The sequence below is a fragment of the Numida meleagris genome, chromosome 2 (assembly GCF_002078875.1).
Source record: "Numida meleagris isolate 19003 breed g44 Domestic line chromosome 2, NumMel1.0, whole genome shotgun sequence".
NCBI classification, from domain to species: domain Eukaryota; kingdom Metazoa; phylum Chordata; class Aves; order Galliformes; family Numididae; genus Numida; species Numida meleagris.
This window is the reverse complement of record NC_034410.1, coordinates 48,620,291-48,647,053: the sequence shown is the minus strand read 5'-3', so window position 1 is coordinate 48,647,053 and position 26,763 is coordinate 48,620,291. Positions and strand designations below refer to the sequence as shown.

At 41.8% G+C, this 26,763-nt stretch overlaps 1 protein-coding gene across 1 annotated transcript; it reads left to right on the top strand.

Moving 5' to 3' along the window:
• PPP1R17 (protein phosphatase 1 regulatory subunit 17) lies at window positions 1,588–20,811 on the top strand. The gene is made up of 5 exons (XM_021388926.1): window positions 1,588–2,430; window positions 8,995–9,105; window positions 10,825–10,977; window positions 12,199–12,360; window positions 19,128–20,811. Exons 2-5 carry the CDS (start codon window positions 9,024–9,026, stop codon window positions 19,205–19,207), a joined length of 477 nt encoding a protein of 158 aa, XP_021244601.1. The 5' UTR covers window positions 1,588–2,430; window positions 8,995–9,023; the 3' UTR covers window positions 19,208–20,811.

Here is a 26,763-nt window from a genome sequence, read left to right as displayed (position 1 = left end):
CTGAAAACCTACTATGTAACAACAAACATAACATCAAGGGGCACCGTGCATCTTGCAAAGGAACATTCACTTTCTCATGCTATGCTAAAAAGCTTCAGTAAACCAACTTTTCCATATAGAAAGGAAAGATTTTAACAGGAAAAAGTATCCAAGGAAGGCTAACTTCTTACTGTCCTTTGGACATTCAAAACGTGGACCCCTGAATTGCAAAACAAGCCAAAAACAAATAGAAAAATAACTTGCACAGGTAGGTAATAGTTGTGTATATGTGTGTGTGTGTTTATCTGGCTTCTATTAAATTGTACCCTCCTTCCCCATCTTTCAAAGCTGCACCGCCTGTCTTCTAAAGCACTAGCCTGGAAACTTGTAGACATGCTTATCTTTAATTACAAGACAAGTTCCCCAAGTGCTGGTGGGAATACTCACATAGAAGGGAAGGAGGTTAAAGTGCAGATTTGTTACAGTCTTGGACTTTTTTTCCAGGCTGTGCTTGTGAAATAACTGAGCAGGAAGGATTAGAGAACTGGATGGGGTTCCAGCATTCTTACAAGCAGGACAACAACTGTAAACGTTTAAAAGATCAGATCTGGGTGTAAATCCTCCATCACCCTATTAATGTGACAATCCCTCTGGAAAGAATGGGATAAATCCTCTGCTACAGTAATACACTTTGTGGCATCATGTGGAACCTGACAAATATATGAGGCAAAAAGAGTTGGAAGAGTAATACTGCTGAGTGTGATAGGTCCCTTTCCTTGAGCTTAAAGCTTTCCTGTAACATTCCCAAAGCAACCCTGGGATCTGGGGGCAAGAACAGGAAACGTTATTCTTGTCCTCAGGGAATTTTTGCAGAGCTGTCAGTGACTGACTGTCTCAGACAGGAAAAACAAAATGTAAAAGGAAATCCTCAGCTGAGTTTCAAACTACATTTCAGATTTGAGGGGTTTTCTTTCGTGTTTCATGAGCCCATTTTTCAGCAGTCTCCTAATTTTGTGGAATTCATGGAAAAACACAAAATAACCTATATGTCTAAGTAAAAGGCATTTCAATGTGAAAATAGTTTTTTTATTTAAAACTGACTGCAACAGGCTAGCCTTGACAATGTTGAAAGTGAAATCAAAGTTACATGGAAAAAACACAGTTTTTTTAGGAGCAGTTTTGGGTTTGTGTGTTTTGGAAATTGTTTTTTTTTTTTTTTACAGTTAGACATCTCAATCTTGCAAAACATTTCTTACTGTACTGAGCCCATACTCCATTTATCAGGAATGATTTAAGCCTTTATGAGCTTGCTTTTAAAAACGAATCTCTGAGCCACCTAAACACACACAAATTATACCCTGCGAGGTAACAAATGTGTTTGTCTGTCCCAGACATGGCGCAGCACTTTCACATGGTGTCTTGAGAGTGCTCAATTTGGTCTGCGCCTTATGTCTGAAGCATACAGGATCTCACGGTGCTGCACAGTTTCAGAAATGGGAATTTGCACTTTGCCCCTTTGGGCCATCTGTACAATATATTATTTATGAAAGAAACCCCAACTGATTCAAAGCATGCAGTGCGTGCTCTGGCAGCTGAACTGCTGTTACCAACTGGGGAAAAAATGTGAAGATAACGGCAAGAAAAAAAGTCTGTGAGCAGTCATGGTGTTAAAGGATATTTTAATAAAAGGGGATAGAAAAAGGCATTTTTGTTGCAAATGAATACCAGGAGAAGAGCAGTTCACAATCCCACCGAGTGTTTTTTCCAGAGCTTTTCTAACGTCAGGCATGTTTGTATATTTTTCCCTCAGTTGGAATAACAGCTCCATCCAGTGCAGTGGGCTAAAATAGGAGAGAGTGGTCCCCGCTGGCAAGCAACTAGCAGCCGCAGAAGACTCCCTGCCTGGCCCCATAAATACCCTGCTTGTGTAACTAGCTGTGGCCAGATGCACACACAAACGCTGCAGTCACTGCTGAACCTCAGCGTGCCCATCACTTTCTGTGCTCCTGGTTCTGTTCCCAGACACGTGCCCTGCCTGCTTGCTCCACTTTTATCCTCGGCTCTCCCCTGGGTCCCAAACGGCAGCAGCCTTGCTCCCTCCCCTAGCCATTCCCCTTGCGCCTCTGAACACAGTGGCTGTGGCTCGTCTTTCGGCTCCCTTCACTGCACTCTGAATCCTTCATTCATCCCTCCCACTGCCCCGAGCGTCTGGCCAGAGAGATGCCTTCTTCTTGAGGCGCTGCCGGCATCCCCCACCAAAACCCACTGGGTGCAGAGGAGCGGGGATGCTGAGTCCCAGCCTCCCAGAGGACTCCTGATCTCGATATTGCCATAGCAACTGCTCCCACTGCTCCCTTGATAAGGGAGCAGCAGTGCCCGCGGAACCCAGCTCAGGACATTGGAAGTCCAGACATCCCCAACGCTGAATTGCAACCTATCTGTCGCCGCTCTGTGAGTACTGCAGCCTCCCTTCTGCCTCTGTCACCTCTTGCTTTGCTCTTTTCTTCCTCTCTCTTCTCTTCCTCTCTCTTCTCTTCACCCAACTCCATCCCATGGGAAGCTGGCTGGGGATACTCCCATACGGGGTGATGCCATGTTGGGGCTGAAACGCGTGGGATGGATTCTTCGGGAGGGAAGACATGAGAAAAAACAGCTTCAACTAACTTTTATACTGGGGTGGATAATTTGCAAGGAGCAGAATGGTTGCTGGTATTGTGACTCACTATGCTACTGCAAGGGGTTGGCACATGCAAGAGTTGGTTTGCACCCTGAGGAAATAATTAAGGAAGGTTTTGCATTTTTTATTTTCTCAAAAGAGAAAAACTTTGCAGCCAGAACCTGTGCAAAAGTATCTTGTATGTTTTTCCATTGATCAAAGTTTAACTGTTGGGATTGGTTTTGTACAAGTTTATGGCAGGTAGTGGGAGTCAGTCTTCAGTGCAGGCTGGTTTTGAACTAGCCCCTAGAAGTGCACAAAAACCTGCTTCCAGACTAGTCTGAGGGATCTCTGCATTCATGCAATTATTAGTAGCAAAGGTTTAATTGGAGGGATATACCAGCATTGGGCTTTCAACAATTAAATGTTTCCAAAGAAGTTTTAAGTATGCTTTAGAAAACAAAAATCAGACCACTGTAACAAGAATGTCTGGAGAGAGCAGCCTAGTACTCAAATAATTGAAGGAGAAGTAGCATGAGGCTGTTCTCTGTGCCCAGGAAGACATCACCTCAATAGGGAAATGTGAAAAACACACCAAAACTTGTAATGGAAAGTTTGAAGTTCAAGGCAAGAACACCCAGACTTTCTATTTTTAGGGCATCCATTTTCTTTTCCAACAGCAGTAGATGAGTTGCCTTGCCTTGTTTACAAGATGTGCCTGGGAAGTAGTTGTAGAGGACCAGGGAATGGGTGCAGATAGAGAAGCCTGAAGAGAAGCCAAGGCTTCCTGCTGAGCACGAGCTGGAGGAGCCAAACACACACAGGCACAGCACTGTTTCCTGTGCCGCTTAAGCTGTTTCAGATGAGCTCTGTGACTGGGCGGTGGGTGCAAGATGCCTAGACCCAGATGAGGGTATCTTAGTCTCTCTCTACATACTTGTCAATGACAAGGTGCTTAATGACACTTCAGGAGCCTGCAGAGGACATGCAACAGAAGTACACACACGCCTTTCTTTCCCTCCCACACAGGTTTACTGAAAGAAAAGAACAGCTGGTGAGGGTGATGGGAGCTTGACCATCCCTCCTTGCCCATGGGTACACTGAAACCAGACTGGGAGGGGCAAAGGAATGAAAAAAAAAAAAAAAAAGAATCAAAACCTGTCTGGAGAGCATACCGGTGTGCATGGTGGGAGATTTCTGGTCTCAGAGGGAAACTCCAATGCCTGAGCAGCTCTCTGGGCAATGTAGCAAAGAACAGGTCACAGAGCATTAATTGCTGCAGTCCAGCTTTTGGCTCCTATCTCACACTGTGAGATAGTCCCACTTGTCCCCGTTTCCATCCATTGGGTGCTAGCAAGGCCAGGCCCAGGCATGCAGGGATGCAGACAAGCATGTGTGCTTGCCATCTCACCCCAGGGCCCCAGCTGTCTACATTTCTGCTGCTGAGCTCTCCTTCTTCCAGTAGCACTCTGGCCTCTGAAGCCAATTCAAGGAGGGCTCAGACAAGGGCACAGCAAGGGGCTAATTCACCTCAGGCAGCCCACAAACTCTGTTTTGGCTTTTCACTTCCCTTACAACAAATGCCATTGGAAGAAAAACAAAGAGTGAGACACTACTTCCCTCAACCTTCTGACAGGAGTACACAGCCTTACATTTTGGCTGTCTGCCTGCCCCAAGACCTGTACCATGTTGCTCATGCAGAAACATGTTCCTGTGAAGTGCTCTGGGTCCAGGAAGAGATAGGTACCTAGTGTCATACAGGCTTCGGTGGCAACATTATCATCCACATATCAAAATAAATACAGATTAAATTCAGATTGCCTTTTGCCAACTAACAAAAGAATGCTCTTAAGAGTACTTTCATTTAGGTAGTATCCAAGTCATGCCAGGGATGTCTTTAATGATTAGGCATGGCCTGCAAACTAGTGCATGCTTTTTCTTGGAGATTTTTGCCAGTTTGAGGAAACAAAACATTCTTCTGACCAAATAAGAAATAAATATTAAAAATCTGTATACTTACAGCAGTAGGTGGTCTACTGAAGTCTTCAGAAGCAGAGTTTGTGGAGACTTTACAAAGGGTCAGTTCACAAATTCTAAGGAGGACAATAAAAGGAAATGACTTGTATACATAGCAAGTGATGTCCTTAATGGTGAAGAGTCCTGATATTTGTGTCCAGTTAGCCCCTGTAAATTTTGATAAGAATTGCAGGTCAGAAAATTCTCCATTTTATGAGTGATTACAGTCATCTACCAGTGACTTCTTTGAGAATTGTATTGTGTCTTGAGTTGAGATCCAAATCAACATGTTTATAATTTCCATGTAGCAGCCTAGCACCTACAAACTTTCACGTCCCAGGAGTAGGCAAGAAATGCAGAGTAACTTTAGTCTATGCAAAGTCGTTTCTGTGCCTAGGTCAGGATCAAATGAGAAAAGTCCAGCTCTTCAGATTTATTCTCAAAGCTTTTGTTTTCTGTCTTATAAGGGAGACTTTTTTCATGACATTTCATTTCAAGATGGCTTGAATGTCACATGATCAAATGACCTCAAAAATTTAAATTTAAATTGTTTTGGTAGAATTCTGATTTGGTAGAATTCTGAGATTTCATTAAGCTCTAGCCTGATCACTTGAGATAAGTATTTATACATTAAACCAACTATACACCAAAACAGTAAAAAAAAAAACTGGTCTCTTTACCCATCTCTAGGCAAAATATTTATATTTAATGGAACCCTGAAATTAAATGCACTGGTAGACTTTTTGATGAAGCCCCATAATTTAGGGAAAGAAAGGAATCCTATAATTTGCATGTATATATGTGTGTGTGTGTTTTAAGACTATGTTAGTAAGTAGTAGGAGCTGTATGTCTCCTTTCTCTGTATAGCCATATCAGGGCACTCTACAAAGACTTCTAAAAAAGTAAATTAATTAATACATTCAGAGCATTTGCTGTAAGCTACTTAATAACAAAGGTACAATTTAGGAAGAGAAAAATTTAGACATTTTCCATTTGAATCCTCATCTCTTACAGGAGTGCATGTTGGAGTCCTGTTATATGACAGTGACCAGCATGACAAATAATCCACACAAAGCTGAAACAGCTTTCAGTCATATCAACAATTTTCAGCTTGCCTTGTTATTCCTTGCTCTTTTCTCTATATAAGTTGAGCCCACTCTATTTATTGCCAAATGCTTTTACAAGGAAAAAACAATTACATAGGATAAAAACAGAACTCTTTCTCAGCCTTCACAGTAGCATTTAAGGCATCTGTGCTCTGTCGTTTTCCAAAAGTAAGAGACTACAGGTGACTCCTTTGAGAGCACACTTCCCTGTAGGAGGGTGGTACAGCCTGGCTGTGTTGTACAGAAAGTAGTCTCAGGCTAAGTGACTATTGAATTCTATCTCATATGGAAAAATCTATATCCATTTTAGACAGTGTCTCCTGCTGAGTGTGATTTAGAGCTTCACTGCAAGCATTAAAGCTGCACCAAGGATGAATGTGGCTCATTATGTTGAGAGATACAATAGAGTGCGAGAAAAAAATCATAGTCCACCATGCAAAAGGCAGGCATTACCTACAAAGGTGACTGACTGCAGCAGAGTGCAAACTGTTAGCATGAAGGCTGGTAGGAAAGGAGTTGCACTTAACACACTAAGATTTGAAAATGTGCTTCCATTTGTAAAGGCATACTAATGACTTCATGCAGTCACTATAGTAGTCTTCCCTCCACATGAAACATTACTGGGGAATCTGTTTCTTCAGTGTCTGGAATTGATTTTAGTGGTTTGGGAAAGCACCATTACAATCCTCACATACATTACCTCCTCTTTTGAGTGAAAGACCTGTGTAATGCACAGCAACAGGAAATAGCATCACTCACCAATTCACACATTGTATGCAACATATATAGACCCAAGACACCAAAACTCACCGTGCATTCTGGTCATCCTTTTCTTTGTATTCTTTTGTAACAATGTGCAGTGTGGAAGCATATTTGTAAGCAAGGCAAAGCTCTCTGTTGGGTGAACTTCAAAATAAAAGGTGTCAGAAATTAGCCTGTAAACCCATGTTTTAAAGCACTATAGTTACTGTGGGCTTGTCATCTGTGACTGTGAAAATACAAAGACAGATCTAAAAGATTTATTTTAAAACATTATTTTTCAAACTATTAAGAAAAAAATAACAAGGAAGTCTTATAATTTACATATAACAATCCTAGATGAAGTCTCTTTACAGACTTGATTTTCGTGAGGTGAAACAACTCAATGAAACAGCTTAGAGAAATCAAATCAAAGTTCATTAGATTTTATAAGGCATTGTTAGCCAGTGTAAATAATTACTAATCTTACAAGTAGATTTTACTGTGTATCTCCACATTTTTTCACTCAAGACCAGTTTTTAAAAAGTCCATAATCTGAAATGTTGTCTTTAATTTTACTGAAAACTTTCTAAACAGGACAATCTTCAGGAAAGAACATTATCAACACAGCCATAAGATTTAGCTAACAGCCAGCATACCTTAATTAATTCCTATAAAATCAAATGGCAGTGAAGAAATAAACAGTTTCTCCCTCAAATCACAAAATTTAGTGTGACCTTTGATATGGCCAGATAATATGTTTATGTTTTACATGAAACATTGACTGTTATGTTTTAAGCCATAGTTACAGATTATTTATACAGTCAATAAATAGAGCAACCAAACCATGCTAAGATTCCTTCAAAGATTTCTTTATGAAGGGTCTTCCTAAGTGAAAGGTTTTATTTTATTTATTTTTGTTAAAGGCCAATGAAGTTTCCAGACAGTATAACCCTTTAGTACAGGCCTGATGCTGAACCGGGCCAGATCTTCAGAGGTTGAACCCTTGGTCTAGGCCTGATTCAGGAAGGTATTTATGAATGCATCGAATGTTACAAATTTCTGTGAATTTTGAATACTGAAGGGTATGGTAGTTAATTCCCTAAGTACATTATGAGTCAATGTTCCTGACATTTATTACTGTAATTTAATATTGCTGCATTTACTTTGAAGTCAGAGTTTAGGACATGTTTTTCCATTCCCTGAAGAGCTAGCTCATTGCATGATTATGATTGCGACCTTTCATATTTTGTTTGGCAAATATTTATGTTACTAGATTTTGCTTGAGGTTTAATTGTTCTTAATATAGATGCAAGTTTAGTCATAGAAATGAGGTTAATTGCCCTAATGTTCAGTTTCTTGCTGACGAACAACCACTGCGATTTTCAGAGAAATAATATAGGTAGTTTCTTGGCCCCCAGCAAGATCAAAATATACTCACACAGTACAGTCTCCTGTTCTCTCATCCTGTCATCCTTTTTCCTGTTTTTCTCTGATTGCATTTTCTTTCACCTTTCTCTGTTATTTATAAATCTTTCCTTCTTCACCTCCCTCTCCCTTCCTCCATTTTTTTTCCAATTTCTTCTACTGTTGATGCAGTCTCATGCTGATTCTCTTCCTCGCTGCTTTCCTGTTCCCTACAAGGAAGTCAGTCTGCTCTTATTCCCCCAAAATGGAGAACGGAGGTTGTGAGCAAGAAACTACCACATCTGGTAGTTTCAAAGTATCAAAGCATCAAATCACTGGGGAATGCGGGGGATTCTCAGGTAGGAAGCTGGACACTTCTACACTTGTGCATAAGAAGGGATAAAAAACCTTGAAGAACAAAATAGCAATTCAAAGAGATCTACAGACCAGGAGCGCTTATCATCCTTACAACCTGGGTCCCCAGTGCTCCTACCAAGGCCATGAGGACATATTCCTCATGCTGGCTCCAGAGACACTGGCTGACTTCCAGAGTCAGCTCTCATATCTGGGTCTTTGGGGGTATCTAGGCTCTTTTAGAGGAACTGTAAGAATAGAGGAATTGTAAGAATAGAGGAATTGTAAGAATAACTCTTCAGCATTCATAATTAAAGTTAGATTGCATAGTAAACAACAGTTACGACAATGAGTTTACAGTTGAGAATATTATATAGAAGAAAATCAGAAAAGATTATATTTCCTAGCATTTACTTTCTGTATGTGATAGCACATTCTGGATGATTGAAGTTAATATTCTTCTGTAGAGCCAACATAATTTCTGTGTTTGTGTGGGTCACATACAGCAATGTAGGTGGAAAAATGGAATAACATATATATAACAAAGATAGTGAATATACACCTCTGTTAGCATGCTTGGGCAAAATCAGGTCAGCAGACTGTATGACAGAAAGCAGCTGGAAGACAAGAGCTTCCCTCAATCTGGCTAGCAAGTGGATACATAACACCAACATGTCTGTTTTGTGTCATGCTGCTGCTTTTCTGTCTTTTTTTTTTTTTTTTTTTTTGGTGCTGTAGTTTCAAAGGGGGAGAAAAAACCCATTTCAATGATGTCAACAGAATGCGTTCAGCCACTTGATATCCCAGAAGACAGACTGGACAAGCGAGATTCACACTGCAACCATTTAGGTAAGTGTTATTAGATGATGTCATCGCAGAAATTGGAGAGGTGTTGTCTACACATCATTAGGTCCTGTCCAGTTGCTGTTTTTCCCCTCCAGCAGTACAACTGAGTCCTCATGAAACCCGATAGATTGCACCTTCTGCTGACATTTCTGATGCCAGATGGGAAGGCAAAGAGTGTTTTTCTTTCTTGCATATAAATATTAGCTGAAGCTCTAGAACAAAGTTAATTAATGAGGAAAAATGAAAAAGTCATTGTTCTTTTCTCTGGTAGAAAAAGTAGAGCACTTTCTTCATTTGTACAACAAGAAACTGAAGCCATATACCTGGATCTTTCCTAAATATGTATTCCACATGCAATTTAAGTAACAGATTTTAAATACCTCCTTTTCCTCTAATGGAGTGGGCTAAGTACTTTTTTCTTCTTCATTTTCAGTCTGTTTCCTCTCTGAACCTATTTTGTATGTTAACTTTTGCACTGACAGTATCAGAGATTTCTTTGCACCACCATATACTTATGTACCAGACTTCACACGTGATAGATGTGCTTTTTGTATACTCATGATCTTCGTCTCAGTTTCAAATGCTATTACTTCACTGTAGTCTGGCAAAATCATCATAAAGATTTAGAAGCCCAGAAACCAAAAACTATTTGCTCATGGTTACCCTTGCAATGACAATAAGAAAATAATACAATTTCAGTTGTTTGCCAAAGTGTTAGGCCAGCAGAATTTTATAAACTTTCTTGGTCTGCCCTGCAAGGATGGTATCCTTGTCTTGTTTCTCTGCCACAACACTTCTAGCCAAAGGCATCACTTCTGTAACTGCTGGCATACTCAACATAATTGTTCCACAACATTTTTTATTTAAATAAGTACAGAACTAGTCCCCCTCTACACATGGGAAATGGAGGCAGTAGGAGGTTAAATGAGTTCATTAATACCATTCAGGAAGCCTTAGAGGGCTGAAAAAATTGTCTGCGTCTTCCAGGATGTTAATCAAGAGATTGTCCACAGGGTTGGGGGACCCTGCTGAAGCCAAGCAAGCAACATTTGAGAAATCAAAGCTTTGGTTTGCATGATGATGCTAATGACAGGCTAGACTTAACTTTTTCAGCTTGCGTGAGCACCCAGAAATGCAGATCCTTGCAGAAAATCCATGCCCACCATCTGAGTCATTTAAGTCAAGGCTTGTTTTAAGAGAAAACCAAAAATCCAGTGTAATGTTATGTAAATCAAAAGTGAATACCGACTGCTCCGTGGTTCTGGAAATAAAGTCAGCTTCTGAAGGGAACAATACACTGGCTTTGTTTGCCAGTACCCCTGACTGACCTCACACAGATAAATCTTTCCCTCATAAAAGTGCCCTTGTAACTCTTGAAGACACAGCCCCACAGTTAGAGCTGAGCAGGCAGTGATGGCCCTGGGACCTCTGCATGATGGTGCGGCTTTCCTCAGCCATGTAGCACACTGCTGCCCACAGCTTCCCCCCCTGCTTTATGCCTACCACCTACAAAGCAGAAGGACCACCAAAGTCACTCAGCTCCCATGTAGTATGCCACAGAGGCCTCTTGTACTGACTTCCTATTTAGGAGTTGTTTTTCCACAGTCATTTTAGTCTTCTTGGATGAAAACTGTATTATTAAACTGTTTCTTTTCACCATCTGTTTTATTATTTCCCCTCTGCTTCAGTTTCTATTCATCTTTTTTTTTTTCTGTCATGCAGAAGATCTTTCAGAACAACTGATTAAGAGCTGTGATCTCAAAAAGAAACCAAGAAAAGGTAAAACTATCCAGCCTTCCCAAAACACTGAACAGGAGCAGAAAAAGCCAAGGAGAAAAGACACACCAGCTATACACACCCCACCACCCCTAACAGGTAAACAGTACATCTCTTGACTTTGAAATCTCACTCCATAAGAGTGGACTGAAGCTGGGCAAAGGTCCAGAGACCTACTTACATCCCTGTGGAAGCAGGCAGTAACACAGCTCCATGCCATGTGCTCCCAGTAAGGCCGGGGAGTGGAGAGGATCCAGTTTGTGCCCAGCAGCTCCTCCTGGCCAGGGAGGGACTCTGGGAGAAAGCCAGAGAGGCACACAGGCTGGTTGCAGCTGGCATCTTCTGGAAATCACAGAGCTCTTGTGCATGCAGGGATTCTGGCAAAGGTTGGGTGTTTAGGAAAGCCAGAAACCACTGAAGTGACAAAAGAACTTCTTGTAGGAACTTCTTCCTCGTGCTGCTGTGCATTGACATACCTCTGTAGGTCAAGAGCTGAATGCCACCAGCCTGGGGAATGGAAGAGTGAGGAACAGAGTGCCACTGAAACCAGGTGGTTTTCCAAGATCAGCAGTGGGAATTAATGATTATCTCTTCCCTCTTCTGACAAACACACCATGTAAGCTCTCTGGGGACTGAGTTGTGCTCTTGTATCGAGAGCACTGACTTCTTCCCATGCTACATACATAGGAGTTAACCACTAACTGTCTGCATGGTCCCCTGTGTGCCTCCAACAGTTCACACTTACCAAGTGAAAAACAAGCATTGGGGTTTTCCAGTTTTTGTAATCTAGAGTTTGAACTCATCGCCCCGGCTCTTCAGCTTTCACATGTATCTGCCTTTCTGTAATTCTCTTTTAGGAAATCACTCAGATCTAGAAAGCTGCATTTTGCACCCCAAGTAATCACTGTATGAGGAATTATAGCATTTCACTAGTTTAAATAGACAATTTCTGAGTAGCCACATAGCTCACAAGAAGATTAAACATCCATAGGATTAAACCACTTTAATAATATATCTAAGTTTCTGGAAATAGAAGATCCCACTCATTTTCACCATGATGATTGACGGGCTACAGTTTAGTCCATGACATACAGCCAGAAACCAGCTAGCCTCAGGCCATCACTGCATACACTCTATGGGAGATAACTGACTTGAGGAGAGTGTGTACTGTTGCAAAGCCAGAAGAGAATGTACACAGTGCTGAACAGATTATGCACTCATGGGGAAAGTGTGTAGTAGTCATTGGGAAAGTTACACAGGTGTGAATGTCTTTAGTGTAAACAAAGCTGAAGTGACATTTTCTTTAATTCTTGCCTGCAGGCATACTTTCAGACTTTTCTGATAATCTGCTGAAAAGGTATGGTATCTCAGATAAGCCACAGAGAGAGAGAGTGAGTCAAGGCTCTCAGATCACTGAACTGGAGCAGAAAAAGCCCAGGAGAAAAGATACACCTGCAATACACATCCCACCTTTGATAATAGGTAAGAAACTTAGCTAAAGTTGCTCCTAGGCTGGAGGAAGATTGTTCTGCCCAGTCTACTCAGCAACATTTGTTGAACTGGATATCCAGTAATTGGGTGGTTCATTGAAAGACTTTTCTGTACCCACTACTCATGCTAGATAGATCTGAAGGGGAGCGTGAGGAGACATGATGTTGCTTGATTATCTTTTGTAAAGGCTATCTTGTTTTTTGTGAAAATCCAACCACTGCCCTCCTTTTTGAACTAGAGCACATGCAAATTTTAAGGTCATATATCTCACATTGCCTCAAATATCCTGGAGCAAAGCTATTCTGATGAACCTTTTGTTAATTTGAATCTACACTGAGGAAATGAAGCTGTGAACTTGTAGTTAACTGCACCTTAAAGACAGTTCTGTGCTTCTGGCACAATACACAGTGCAGCAGCTAACTTGTTCAATGAGCATATGGATTCAGCCATCCATGTTTTGGCCCGAAGACCCTTTGTTGAGTTTCCCACATTTTTCTATCACGGAGAAGCCTCAGTTCATCAATGTTTCTGAAGGTCTTTCAATATGTAAAGCACTGTGGAAGTGTTAATTACTGCTACTAACCATGGATGCACAAAACATGCAAGTTTGTATGCTATACACCAGCTGTTTCTTAAGCACAGGATGGAGCAAAAGAATGAATGAATGAACAAATGAAGGAAAAAGCAAACAAACAAACCTCAGTTCCAAAACTAGTGCTGAAACTAGAAAAATTTGGTTCCCTTAGGAGACTCTAGTATGAAACGAGGTCTGCTGTGGATTGGCACTGCTGAAACAGTGAGACACACTAGCTGAAAAGGTCCTGAGACAGCTGTTTTGGCCCTGTGTGACTAAGAAACAGCTGAGTACGTCAAGCACCTGAGCTTTAGGTACTCATGAAATTTTCTGCACAGATAAAAAATGTAATGTGTTTAAAGGGCTTCAAAAGTCACAATAAGTGCCTTCATTTGTAGGTGTCTCCTTTCCTTGTGAATCTGATCCTTCACAACTGATTCAAACATGCAATAATTTTTTTTCATTTAACCATCTTACATTAATCATTGTGGGGCTCCCTAGAACAGAGGAATATGACTAAGTTCGCAGGATCATGGCAGCAAGCATAGCAAATACTAGTTCCTGGCTCGCTGAACTCAAGCACTTGAATGGCTTGCAGCATTAAAGCAGCATGCTGCAAGCCAATGGAAGCCTGGTCCAATCATTTGCTGGGGGAAATTATGAGAAATCTATCATAAAACTTCTGAGCCCAACTGCAAATGCTCCACTTTGAAATATTTAATATGGAGCACTGATAATTAACTGCTTATATAATCGCTCAAGGAAATTACCAAGAAAATTACCTGAAATTTCACATGACAAATAATTAGGAAAAAAAATCAGTCTTTAAGGGACCAATTCAGAAACAGAAGTGGAGGCCAAGTTTATAAAATAATTTGTAGTAAATGTCTCATGCTTTATACATGAAGCCTACTCTTTCTGTGGACCATGGAGGAGTGTTGAGTCATTATTTTGGTCAGTTCAAAAACACTCCTAAGAAAAGTTGCCTTCGGCCATTTTAGCACCTTTCAAGATGCTGTGCGTCCTTTGGACTTTGGGATACATGCAGCGGAGAATCTAAAAGTGAAAAACGTTTGATGGAAACCAGAAGTGAAATGTTTTAATGTGACAACACTGAAATGTTTGATCCTTGTTTTGGTTTGACAGTAATTGCTAGCTAAGGGGATGCAGCAAGGGTAAATTATTTCCTTGACACATCTCAACAACATTATGGTGAGCATCTAGTCACTTATTACTTCTTACTTCTAGCCTAGCATTAATTAGCTCAAGTAGGCATTTAAGGGAGAAATAAGAATCATTTTAAATATCTTCACCTCTTGCCTCCCATGAAGACTTCCCCTTTAATAATTTTTATAGAAAAAGAAGTCAATACATTTCTGTTGTAACAGAAATGTGTTGTAATCCACAAATGGTTTAGTAATCACAAAACTCAAAAGGGAAGAATACAAAAAAAAAAGAGAAAAAATGTAGTAACTTTCAATGTGTGGCAAATTTCAGAGGGTGTGCATTTGTCACAGGGGAATGACAGAAAATAATGCATTTTTTAATGTTTTCAATTACGCTTCCAATTACACCTTCTTGTTTATTGGTGAATACACTGTCCAGCACTCAGCATGAATTCAAAGCAGCCTTCCAGATGCTGCCTTTCCCTGCAGACAACTTTTCCTTCCAGATCCTGCTCTCTGTGTCTGTTTTCTGATGGTTGACTCCCTCTGGCAGACTTTTGCTCTTCTCCAGGGCAAAACAGCCTGCGTTAATTTGATTCTCTCTTTGCTCGTAGGATGCATAATTTCTCTTCAAGATATATACCAACATACACAGTTCTGCTGGTTGAAAGTCGCTGGTGGCAACTCCATGTCTTGCTGTGAAAAAGTGACTCATTGTGGCTGAGGGCTGGTCCAATATTTACTGCTTGTTTACTTTCAGGGTTATCCCATCAGGTTGCAGACAGAGAATAAACAAGCTGAGCTTTTGTGGAATGGCGGTGTAAAATAGCATCTGAATTATAGACTTGGAGACCTGAGAAGCCCCAGCAGGGCTACGTGTCCTAAATAAATGTAGAAGGGCCTTTCTGTCCCCATTCTCCTCGTCCTGCCCTTGCAGCAGTAACAGCACACTCAGTGCCTCAAGTACCATTGTGAACTGTGACTGAGTTGTTCCAATTCCTTACATCTCCCATTCTTGTCCCTCCCAAGCTTCCCTCTTTCAGTTGAATCATAAGCAATGTGAAAAACTCCACTCAATTGTTTGTAGTAACAGTAACATCAATTATCTTTTTAAGCAGCTGTCCACACAAATAGCTTTGTCATGAACATGCATTGAAAGGGCAGCTGCATAATCCCTCTTGGTTTTGACCAGTTGGTCATGAGTGCTCTAGTACTTTCTTTTTCCTTCTTGGGTGACCAGAGACCATTGCAAATAAAGCAAGCCAAACAGGACATAGAGAGTGACAAAAATAATGTATCTACTGGATAATGTGATCCACATGTGTAGTAGAAGTGGTTTTACACCTTGCAAACATCCTATACAATTTGGAAATTGAGGTATAGAAAGGTGGCTACTAAATGAGAAGTCTGCATTGTTGTCTGAAGAAACCCATATCTCCCTGTTGTCTGTAGTAGTGAGGAAATCAGTGCCTGAGCCAACCTAAATGTCTAAGCCTGGGCATCAGAAAATCCTCCCCTTCTTCTAAATGTACTCAGGCTTCAGCCTCCTACTGAAGTGGCAGAAATTATGTTGTGACCTGTGTGTACAGCTGAGCCTGGAACAGAGATCTCCAGTGGCTCCCCTTCAACCAATCAATGCCTTGGCTTTCTGAAGTGATCAGACAACAAGATCAAATAAAACCACTGTTCTAATGGCTTTCCTTCCTCTTACACCACAGTAAGTGATTTAAATCCAATCCAAGGCCAGCACTCCACTCTGTAACTTTCTGTATTGCCATCCTCACTTGCCAATGTATTAACTTAACTGAAGCATTTGTGAGATCTCCAGGCCTGTGGGTTTCAGCAACAATGTGTAAATATGGGAGTGTGGTTCCTAAAATGTGACTGCCTAGTGTTTCTTAATCAGATCGGAGATAACTAGTAAAACCAGTTTCGAACTCTTCATTCTCACTTATCCCCTACAAAAATAGTTAAGGTAACTTCTTTAGGATATTAACTCACCTGCTCAGTGAAAACCTCTGCATGCTGCAGAAGCACAACAGCTTCTTTTCTGTGCAGTGGATATAGCTGGAGCACTCCAAAAATCTTCCAGCCCAGCTGCAGGAGTGGTCCATAGGCAGGCAAGTGGAACTGGTGTCATCTTGGTGATTTTCTGATGTATATCCCAGGAGGAGATCCTAGGTGGTACCTGGCAAATGGTTGATATAAGCCAACATCTTTTGCCTATGTCTGAGCTTCCTAATAGAAGTTCTCATGTCTCTGTGAGCCTTTTGGTTCCTAGTCTCTAGCTAAAAATTGCAGGTAGTTTCAAGTTCTGTCAGGCAAACATGACTACACTGTATTTCTGTGCTACTTTATTTTATCAGGTCTCTTGGCAGATATTAACAGAACGTACCAATCCTTAAAACTGATCCACAGGATGATCAGCATAATATGCACAGCTTGGAAAACAGAGACCAGGAGGCTTAATGATTTACTTAAATGGTAAACAGAGAAAGACTGATTTACAAATGTTCCCAAATTCCCACATCCTACACTTTCAAACTTGGAATTTACAAACTGTGTACTGTTAAGCACATTCTCTCCATAAGTGATAAACAACATTTTGTCAAACCCCATGAAATCCTTTCCCAGTGTTACAGAAATAATTTAAGACATCCCATTTGTATTCCCCTTCCACTGTTTCATGTTACCAGTCTGATTTTAAATGCATGTAGTTTTTCTTGAAATGGCTGGTGATCCATGTTCTAGAAAGATAGAAACCTACTGCTCTAGGCTACATCCTCCTCTGGTCTTTGAGTCCTGAACATTTCTGGCAACCTTTCAAGTACCTAAGTCACCAGAATGACTCACTGACAATGATGCATCATCTTGTTACTGATCATGGTAAGCATCTGGTGTGCTGTTGCTGTAGGTCTAGCTGAGAGCTGAGGGCTTCTGGTTGGCTGCTACCTTCCAGCTGTCTCTAGCATCTTCTCAGAAAGACATATAATCATGCCATCAGAATTCAACACACTTTTCCTTAATCACTTTGTAGTTCACAAAATCACAGAATTTTAGGGGATGAAAGGGTTGGAAATTTTAGGGTTGGAAAGGACCTCTGGTGTTCTTCTAGTCCAACCCCCCTGCTAAAGCAGGTTCCCTGGAGGTATTCAAATAAGAGTGATAGTGGATGTGATCATCAAGCACATTGCAGCTTCATTTGTCCTACATTCCTGATCTCGTATTCCTGAGTTTACCCTAAAGATAGGTTAACTCTCATCAAATGATCCATTCTAACTTCATATTTTAAGAGCATTTAAGTTGTGCTTTCACAGTTCAAATACTTTATGAAGGGGGAAAAAAAAACAACAAAGAAAATTGAAAAAAAAAGTTTGCATTTGTCTGAATTGTCTATAATGTATAGAAGTCAAGGTGGGGAACATTTACATCCATCTCCATAACATAGCATAATTATTTGCTGTTAACAGTGGTGGTTACTCTGTTGCTACTTGAACAAATGAAGTCCTTTGTGTTTCAAAATAATAGTCATACTCACCTTTCAGTTTATCTCATAGTCCTGCTGAAACCATATAGTTCACAAGAAACACATATAAATGAAGCAGAAGGTAACTTAAATGAAGACCGGTATAGGTTAATATTTCCATTAATTCATCACCTCTTGAAAAAACTCCAAAGTTGAAGAAAATCTTCCTGTGTGGTATTGCTCTATTTTCAGACCTCATGAAGACTGAAAGCCTTCTCTGTTCAGAACGCTTTCAGTGCAGAAAGAAGCAAAACAGGTTGGTTTGACTGAACAGCTCAGTTGGTTAGTGCAGACTGAAAGCAAACACCAGGAGTCTGAATTATGGAGAGATTTTGTTGGTTTCTACTCGATGGTTACCCTCATCCTGTTTTTAGACTGTGTTCACCTCTACACCAAGGAAGGTGGCCATAAACTATGTCTTACAGGTTGCTTGCTTTTTACTGGGAGCAGGCAAAAACAACACAAAGTGTTAAAATAGAGATCAAGAATATTTCCTAATGCATTCTCCTTGCCCCTCTTTGCTTTATTAATTTAATTTCTAGTAACGAGAGTGGCTACAGTAAGTGGGACATCACTGTATCACATAAAAGCCTCAAGGTTTTATTGTTTCAAGTATGAGAGAGAAAAAAAAAAAGAGATGGGGGAGAGATTTGTGGAACCTATGATCCACAACCTGTCTATAAAATCAAGAAAAACTTAGGAGGAAAGAAATACACGTGGAAAGATATGTTACATAGCATATGTATTTCTGATGAATTTGGTTTATGGAATTCCCATGTTGTGCTCTTAACTGTGAAAACAAACTTTCTTTCAATTTTATGTCACATTTTTCTTCAGTGCTTTCACGATAGTGATGAAGCCTTATTTTTGTCCTCATATTACAGGATGAATAGGCTTCAAAGCATATTCACATCTCAGACCTCAGTAACTTTAATACTGGCACAAAGTCCTCAGTAACATACCCGAGTCTGTTTTAACATCAATCTTAATTCTGCTGCTTCTGCAATTTATTGATACCATATAGCTTCAATGGGAACAGTGCTTGACATGTGTAGAAAAGAGAAAGAAAGCAAGCATGCATAAACATGTTCCCATAGAATGACTCAGTGACAAAAATTAATTTATAGTATTTATTTCATCTTGCAAGGTCTTTCTTATTTTTAGCTTCCCAAGCCCTTTTAAAAAACAGTTTACCAGATGAATCTTCAGTGTCTCTTCACAGGTAGAAGAAATATGCTAATTTAAGAGTGCTTGTTAATTTTAGCTAGAAACACGGTGATCCAATTCTAGTTCATGAGTAGAAGGATGTCCCAAAAATAAATGAGGAGGAGCTCCCAAGATGTTAGAAAAACTACTTTGGGATCAAAAAATTGGAGAGGATAGAGAAAATTCTTAGTGTCCTGATATTTTATGAAGAAGTAACATTTTAAATCCATTACTTATCTCTCTCTTCTCTTTCTCTCTCTCTCTCTCTCTCTCTCCTGTTTTTAAGGCACTAAGCTGCTTACAGAAGAAAAGCAAACAGCAATTATGGAAGATGAAGAAAAGGATGGAGACACAATCCCCAGTTAAGATTACAGTGATATTTCCAGTATTGCAATGTAAATAATTCTGGGTCATTCAAAGTGGCAGCACATAGAAAAAGAAGTCCTTTCATTTTTATAAATAATAGTTTTTTCAAGTATGCACTTGAATTCATCTTCAAGTGCTTCTCTGCATCTCATGAAATCCCAGCAAGTATTACAGGAGATGACAGAAAATTCACCTACATGTGGGGCTGGAAGGATTCTCTTGGTTTACTAAAGCAGCTTCCCAGGATTTTTGTCTTCAAGGGATCCACCTGAGACTACATCTAGTACCTTGTAGTGAGGTGGTAAGAGTTAACACAAAGGCCCCACCAATCCAGGGTAGCTGGCGCTAGATAACAGGGTGTCAGTAAATGCATGATACCACTAGATATCACAGGGTAGTCAAATATCAACTAATGATTCACATTGCATTTTTCTTCTGACATTTCACCTCGGTCATCCAGCTTTCCTTCACTGGAATAATGTTGACCACAGTAAAAATTTCCACATGCAGGGCTGATGTGATCGATGTTCCTGAAATGCAAAGCAAACACTTTTTGTGCCTGTATCTGTTCATGACTCGTGATTGAGAGGAGAAGAGGGTAGATTTACTGTCGTAGAAAAGCTTACAGCTATGGGCTGTCAGCACTGATACATCAAACAGAACTGACGACAGAGCTCTCAGAAGAGAAACTTTTGGGAAGAGCAACATTTGCCTATTACAGCGGTGTAGACTATTGATTTCTTTTTTTTCTCAAAGGTTTTATTCCTGGATTGCTGAAAGCCAGACTAGTTGGAAAGCTGATCCTTTTACTCTTCGTTTTTTTCTTTTGATACCTGTTTTTTTAGCTCAGTCTTAGGAGGAACTATAAGGATTAAAAATCATAGCAAAATATTGCAGATTGAGTAAAAGAGATAGCATTACTCTATGTCATATATATAATGCAAGATGAAACAGCACCATACTTTAAAAAAATATTTTAATTCAATGATTAAACCAATAAATGTTTTCATGGCCAGCTACACACTTCAGCATTTGTACGGAGATGGGTACTTTTAGAATATTATACAAAATACGTAGGGCTGAATAGCTTTGTGCTTACCTTAATAGCTCTGTACGCTAGATGGAGCAGCACCACCAGCTGGACCATTAGGGACCTCAGCACACAGGTTAGAGATTACCTAGGGTGGCAGATTGCATCCAGTTATCTGTTTAACACCCATAGGTAGGCAGCTGAGAAGCACACTAGCCTGGACTTCATTTGCCACAGTGACTGACCCAGCATCTTTCATCCCATTCACAGATGTTCAGCTTCAAGATGTAATCAACAAGCTTATAATAAAATATGGTATATTAAAGCATACAAAAGATCAGCTGTATTATTAATGGGATGTCTGATACCTAGAAGGTGTAATTTTTAATCCTATTAATCTATCAACAGGATAAGATAATATTTAAAATACGATCAATCAGTGTTTCATATTATGATGTTCGCATAAGGTGCGCAATAAAGTATGTCACTGCAAGTACGTGGTAAGAATATAAGCGCAATCAGCATGTCACATTTGTGATCCAACGCACTGCTAGTTTTTAATTTTTGGAACTGTAAGTTGCAACTCGATACAACTTCAGTTAGGCACTGATGTGGCCCAAGCTTTATGCCATGTCTCGCTGCCAACAGAGTTTCATTTGGATCCCACCCAAGCAGCTCAAGCGAAGTTTTATTATTAAATTCAGGAATTCTTAGAGGACACAAAGCAGGAACGGAGCTGCTCTGAGGCCAGCTCAGGAACATGCTGGGATTTAGGGGTTAGGAGTTTAGACGATGAATAAAGGACATAGCCTCTTCCTGTCACACAATGCAGGAATAATGACAGACCCTATGTTGCCCTGTGAAAGAAGGTCCATGGCATGAGAGACTCCCTGTACCATTCTTGAGCACCAAGGCACTGTGACAACAATTTGCCTTAAAGTAAGTGGTACAGTTTCTAAAGTTGAATGAAAAATTCTTTTGTTGCTCTAAGAAAATAAATTTCAGGCTTGAGTGAGACAAAGCAGATATTCATGAATTTACACGTAACAGTTAATGCCAGCTAAGAACCTGAATGAGCTGGAGGAAAAAAAAAAAAACAACAGCCTCTTCTGCACTTGTCAACAAAAACCTTGAGAATTTCTTCACTCCAGGGGCGTTTAATACAATTTCAGCATACAAGAAATATACCAAGCCTTGTTTTAGCCATCCTTAGCATTCAAGTCCACTGCTATTCAAAAATAAACAAACAAAAGACTTCTCAGAATATATTCTCTCCTGGCAAAACTTGTTCATGTTTGGATTACACTGATGTCAACTGAGTTGTTGCTGAGCAAGTGAATCCCAATTGAGCTTCTGCACCACTAAAGCAGCTTTTGTCTCCATGTGGAGGATCCCGCAAAATGTGAAAGAAAATGTTTGCAGTACTCACCAAAGTCAATCAAACTCCTGTTTGAAGAGAAAAATACACACAAGATGCAAGCGCAGACACTGACCATCTTGTAAGAACTCTCCCAAAACAGCTAAGCTTTTTCAAGACTGCTCCTGCAGACCAAGGTTGTCCTCTGAAGTGAAGATGGCTGTGCATGGCCTTGGTACTCTTACAGGTCTCAGGAGATGTTCATGTTGTTTCTTCCAGCCAGCAGCTCCACGTGGCTTTGCCAAGCTCAGTGCTTGACCCTTGAGGCAGTAGGGCTTGCTGCTCTCTTTTTAAATAAAGAGTGGAAAGAGCAGCACAGTAGCCTGAGAGTGTTCCATCCTGGCAGCCGCAGGACTGTGGTGAAACACTGGAGGTGCCCTGAGGAGCATGAAGTCTCTGGTGTATCCCTAAGGCGTTTTATCACCCTGTTAACATGAGCATCTTGGCTCAGCTTGTCTTCAAATGAAGTGTTCAGTGTGATTTGAGTCTAGTTTTACCAGTGTTGTTGGTAACTATTGACACAATATAGTGAGGGTGTGGATTCCTGAAAAGATTCAAATGAACATCATCAATGCCACAAAAATGCATTTAGATTTGAAGGCCCTTGAGAACACAAGGCAGGGGCGCAAATATGATGTGACTTCATTGCTCTGAGGAGGATTTGTTTCAAAAGCTGGGGAATGTTGACACAGCTTAATATGAAAAAATGAGTAACACACTTTAAGCCTACCGCAGCACTGTGTGTTCTTTGCTAAAGAGGAGTTATGGTCCCACTGACATCTGTGATGGCACAGCTGCCTGATTTACCATCCCTGTATAGATCAACTTGAAGCTCAGACATAAAAACGCTGCAATATACATCATTCACTGAAGCTCATTTAAAATTGCATATTTACAGTCTGGTAATTTGGCATTTACTATTTTTTACCCAAGAGTTACGTGAGCAACTAAGAAGTAATTTTTCATTTGGCCAATTCAGTAAATAGGAGGTTTTCTAGTGTTTCTGGGAAACAGTGTGATGGATCATTTCTCAAAGTTTTCATCTGCCTCATTGTATTCAGAGAAAGTGTTAACCCATGGGTGTCGAACCTTTTGTTTTGCCTGGGCCACACTGAGTGAAGACAATTGTCTTGGGCTGCATATAAAATACATAGGTCGATCCAAAAGTAATGTCTCCTATTTATTTCCATGGAAACTACAACAGATACGAAGAACACAATAACACTGTTTGATAGAGTCAATTCTCAGCTAGAAAACAGTATTTTTCAACATCTCCTTCTATGATCGAGTGACCTGTCTGGTGGATGAGGGAAAGGCTGTTGATGTGGTCTACCTAGACTTCAGCAAAGCCTTTGACACTGTCTCCCACAGTATTCTCCTGGAGAAACTGGCAGCCTGTGGCTTGGACAGGTACACTCTTTGCTGAGTAAGGAGCTGGTTGGAGGGCCGGGCCCAGAGAGTGGTGGTTAATGGAATTAAATCCAGCTGGCGACCGGTCATGAGTGGTGTTCCCCAGGAGTCGGTGCTGGGGCCTGACCTCTTCAATATCTTTATTGATGACCTGGATGAGGGCATTGAGAGCACCCTCAGTAAGTTTGCAGACGACACCAAGCTGGCAGGAAGTGTCGATCTGCCTGGGGGTAGAGAGGCCCTACAGAGAGACCTGGACAGGCTGGATCTCTGGGCTGAAGCCAATGGGATGAGGTTCAACAAGACCAAGTGCCGGGTCCTGCACTTTGGCCACAACAACCCTAGGCAACGCTACAGGTTTGGGGCAGAGTGGCTGGATGGTTGTGTGGAGGAAATGAACCTGGGGGTGTTGGTCGATGCTCAGCTGAGCATGAGCCAGCAGTGTGCCAAGGTGGCCAAGAAGGCCAGGGGCATCCTGGCTTGTATCAGAAGTAGTGTTGCCAGCAGGAGTAGGGAAGTCATTGTCCCTCTGTACTCAGCCCTGGTGAGGCCGCACCTGGAATACTGTGTCCAGTTTTGGGCCCCTCACTGCAAGAAAAATACTGAGGCCCTGGAGCATGTTCAGAGGAGGGCAACGAAGCTGGTGAGGGGTCTGGAGCACAGGCCCTATGAGGAGCGGCTGAGGGAGCTGGGATTGTTCAGTCTGGAGAAGAGGAGGCTCAGGGGAGACCTTACTGCTCTCTGTAACTACCTGAAGGGAGGTTGTAGTGAGCTGGGGGTCGGCCTCTTCTCTCTTGTAACTAGTGACAGGACGAGGGGGAATGGCCTCTAGTTGCACCAGGGGAGATTTAGGCTGGACATTAGGAAATATTACTTTTCTGAACGAGTGGTCAGGCGCTGGAATGGGCTGCCCAGGGAGGTGGTTGAGTCACCGTCCCTGGAGGTGTTCAAGAAACATTTAGATATAGCGTTGGGAGACATAGTTTAGTGGGGTTATATGTGGTAGGTGGATGGTTGGACTGGATGATCTTATAGGTCTTTTCCAACCTAGCTGATTCTATGATTCTATGAACATGGTCACCACCATTAGCTGTGCATTTTCACCAACAAAGATATCTGCACACTGCTGTGTGGTCACATGCCAGACTGCACTGCTCAGTGAGGCAGAGCTGCCGCCATGATTGCACAGGGCAGGGGATGGCTGCAGGGTGGGCTGGGTCGGGCTGCAGGTGGACATGGCTACTGAAACCTCTTCTGACTGCCACCCAGGGAGGGGCTGTCATTAATTTAAACCAAAATGTTTTGCTTTAATTATCTGTTTGCCCTGACAAGTGCTAATTCTTGTTCTCAGTTCAAGTATCTCTATTCACTAACCAAGTAATTGCTGAGAGGAAGTAAAATACTGTGAGCATTATGATTCTGTAGAACTACCTTTTCTACAGTCAAAATGGGCCCTTTCCTATTTTCCTGACGATGTGTTTGTGAAATATCTCCCCATGTACCAGAGAGTGCTGAGGCAGGGCAAGGGAACAGCCTCAGTGGTGTGTGCAGTGTGGTGGTCTTTCCTTGGGCTGGAAATTAGGGCAGCGTGTCCTGCTGCGGGGTACGTTCCTATGTGCAGGAGAAAAGGAGGGCATCGAGGCAGCCATTTGGATGGAGGTGGATGAATCCTGGCACCCCTGCAATCTCTGGGGCGCTATCTCATTCTGATCTGCGTGACAGTGGTGGGTTGGTGGCTGGCCTGCACGAACGGAGGTGGATCCACCTCCATCATGTTGTCCTCCGGAGGTGGATCCACCTCCATAGGCTCTGTGTCACTGTCAGGCGGGTCCATCTCCATGGGCTCAATGTCATTGCTCATTTCCACCAGTCGCCTCTTCTCAAAAGGTGGCTGCTCCATCCTGAGAAGGAGAAACTTACGGACGTGCAAGCGCCACTAGCCCTCTCCACTCAGGGGTTCTGAGTGACCTGTGGTAACCAAAATATGGCAGTTGGGAGACAGATGCAAGAGAGTCGGGCGGCAGGGGGAGGGGAGTGCACTAGGGGGTTCTCAAGCACCCTGCAGCTGCCTGGAATGTACCAAGAGGGCCAGGGCAGGGGGTTCTTGAGCACCTTGCAGCTAGCTGTCTGTGCTAGACAGCAGCAGAGAGGGGGCAAAGCATACTGACACCTCACAGGCAGCCGAGGGAGATGCAATCATTAAAAACTGTTGAGTTTCCAGCGTTGCATCAGCTGTCCTTTCCCATCCCTCACTGACGCCCCCAAGTGTGAGAAGGTGGCATCTCTTCTGCCCTGATCCCGAAGGAGAGGAGTGGGGAGCAGAGGGCCTGGCGTCCTCTGGGTAGTTGCACTGAAACTGCAGGGGAGGGGGGAGTGCTGGAGGGCCTTTGAGGTCCTTAGGACCTGGTGGTGGGGTTTTCCACTCTGAGGATGAGAAGAGCAATTAGGGTTGGCTGTCCTCAGTCTGTTCTCTCCTTGTCCACAGAATGGGTTGTTGAAGGTGAAGCCAGGCCCTCCAAGGCAGTGCACAAAGAACAGCTGGATATCAGTCATGCCGCCAGATAAGTAGTTTGGATCTCTGCAATCTTTGCAATAGGGTTATTGAGAAGAAAGCTTAGGAGCAGGGACACTGGTGTGTTGGTGGCTGTCCCCCATCAGTTGACCTCAGTGTACCTCAAGCAGCACGGAAGACCCTACCATCAGGTGAAGAGGAAAAGGCAGTGTTTGTTTCCTGTGCAGGGACTAAATTACAGTGTGCCAAGAGAATCAACAAACTGTTGTTGAACTAAGATCTAAAGCCATCTGTATTCATGTTTCAGGTGATGGCTTGCTGTGCCTATGCTAACATGGTATCAGGTGATTCCAGTGTGCCCCTTTCTCCTGGATGTTTGCAGTGTTTTGCTTTTATGCCTTGTCTAGATGGCAGGAGGTAGCAGCAACTACTAAGCTGCCTAGCGGACTAACAGGGGCAGGTGTCCCCTCTCAGCTAATTCATAACTTTTTTACCTTTGGCTCATCCTTTTTTGTGAAGGCCTCTGGTGCAGATGGCACATTTAGAGGATTGATTGTTGGTGCCGTGGGTTTGATTCAGTCAAGCTCAATTTAGTTTGGATACCCTGGGGAGGACAGAGACCTCCCTTCTATTGAACCAGACATTGGTGCATTAGTTTCTCAAAAACAAGGTCAAATATCCCTCTAGTTTTATGATTTAGTTGCTCTCTGCTTTTGTTTTAATAAATATTTTTAAAAGTTTTATGACTTACACATGACTTATACGTTAACTATATTGTGTATTTTATATGCACACCAAGACAATTTCTCTTCACTCACTGTGACCCCATGGAGTACATGGCAGAAGATAGTGAGGGATCAGCCTGAAGGACTCATGCTGACCAGACAGCTGAGCAGCAGGAGTGAACAACAGGCCACAAGAAGCAGGCAGGAGGTGGGGACATGTTCTGTCCAGAACCAAATTTGCCTTGCGAACCCATCTGCTTCACAACCTAAAAAGCTACAAATGACCCGTTCATGCTGCAGAGACAAAGCTCCTTGTTTCTCTTCCTCCCCTTTCTCCTCCAATCTCTGTTTTTGCTGCTGTGATTGCTCTTGAGGACATGGGAGCCAATCTTCTTTCCTATTTTTTATTTGTTTAGATACAGAAATACATAAAACATATGGAATGATGGAGGCCTCTCCATG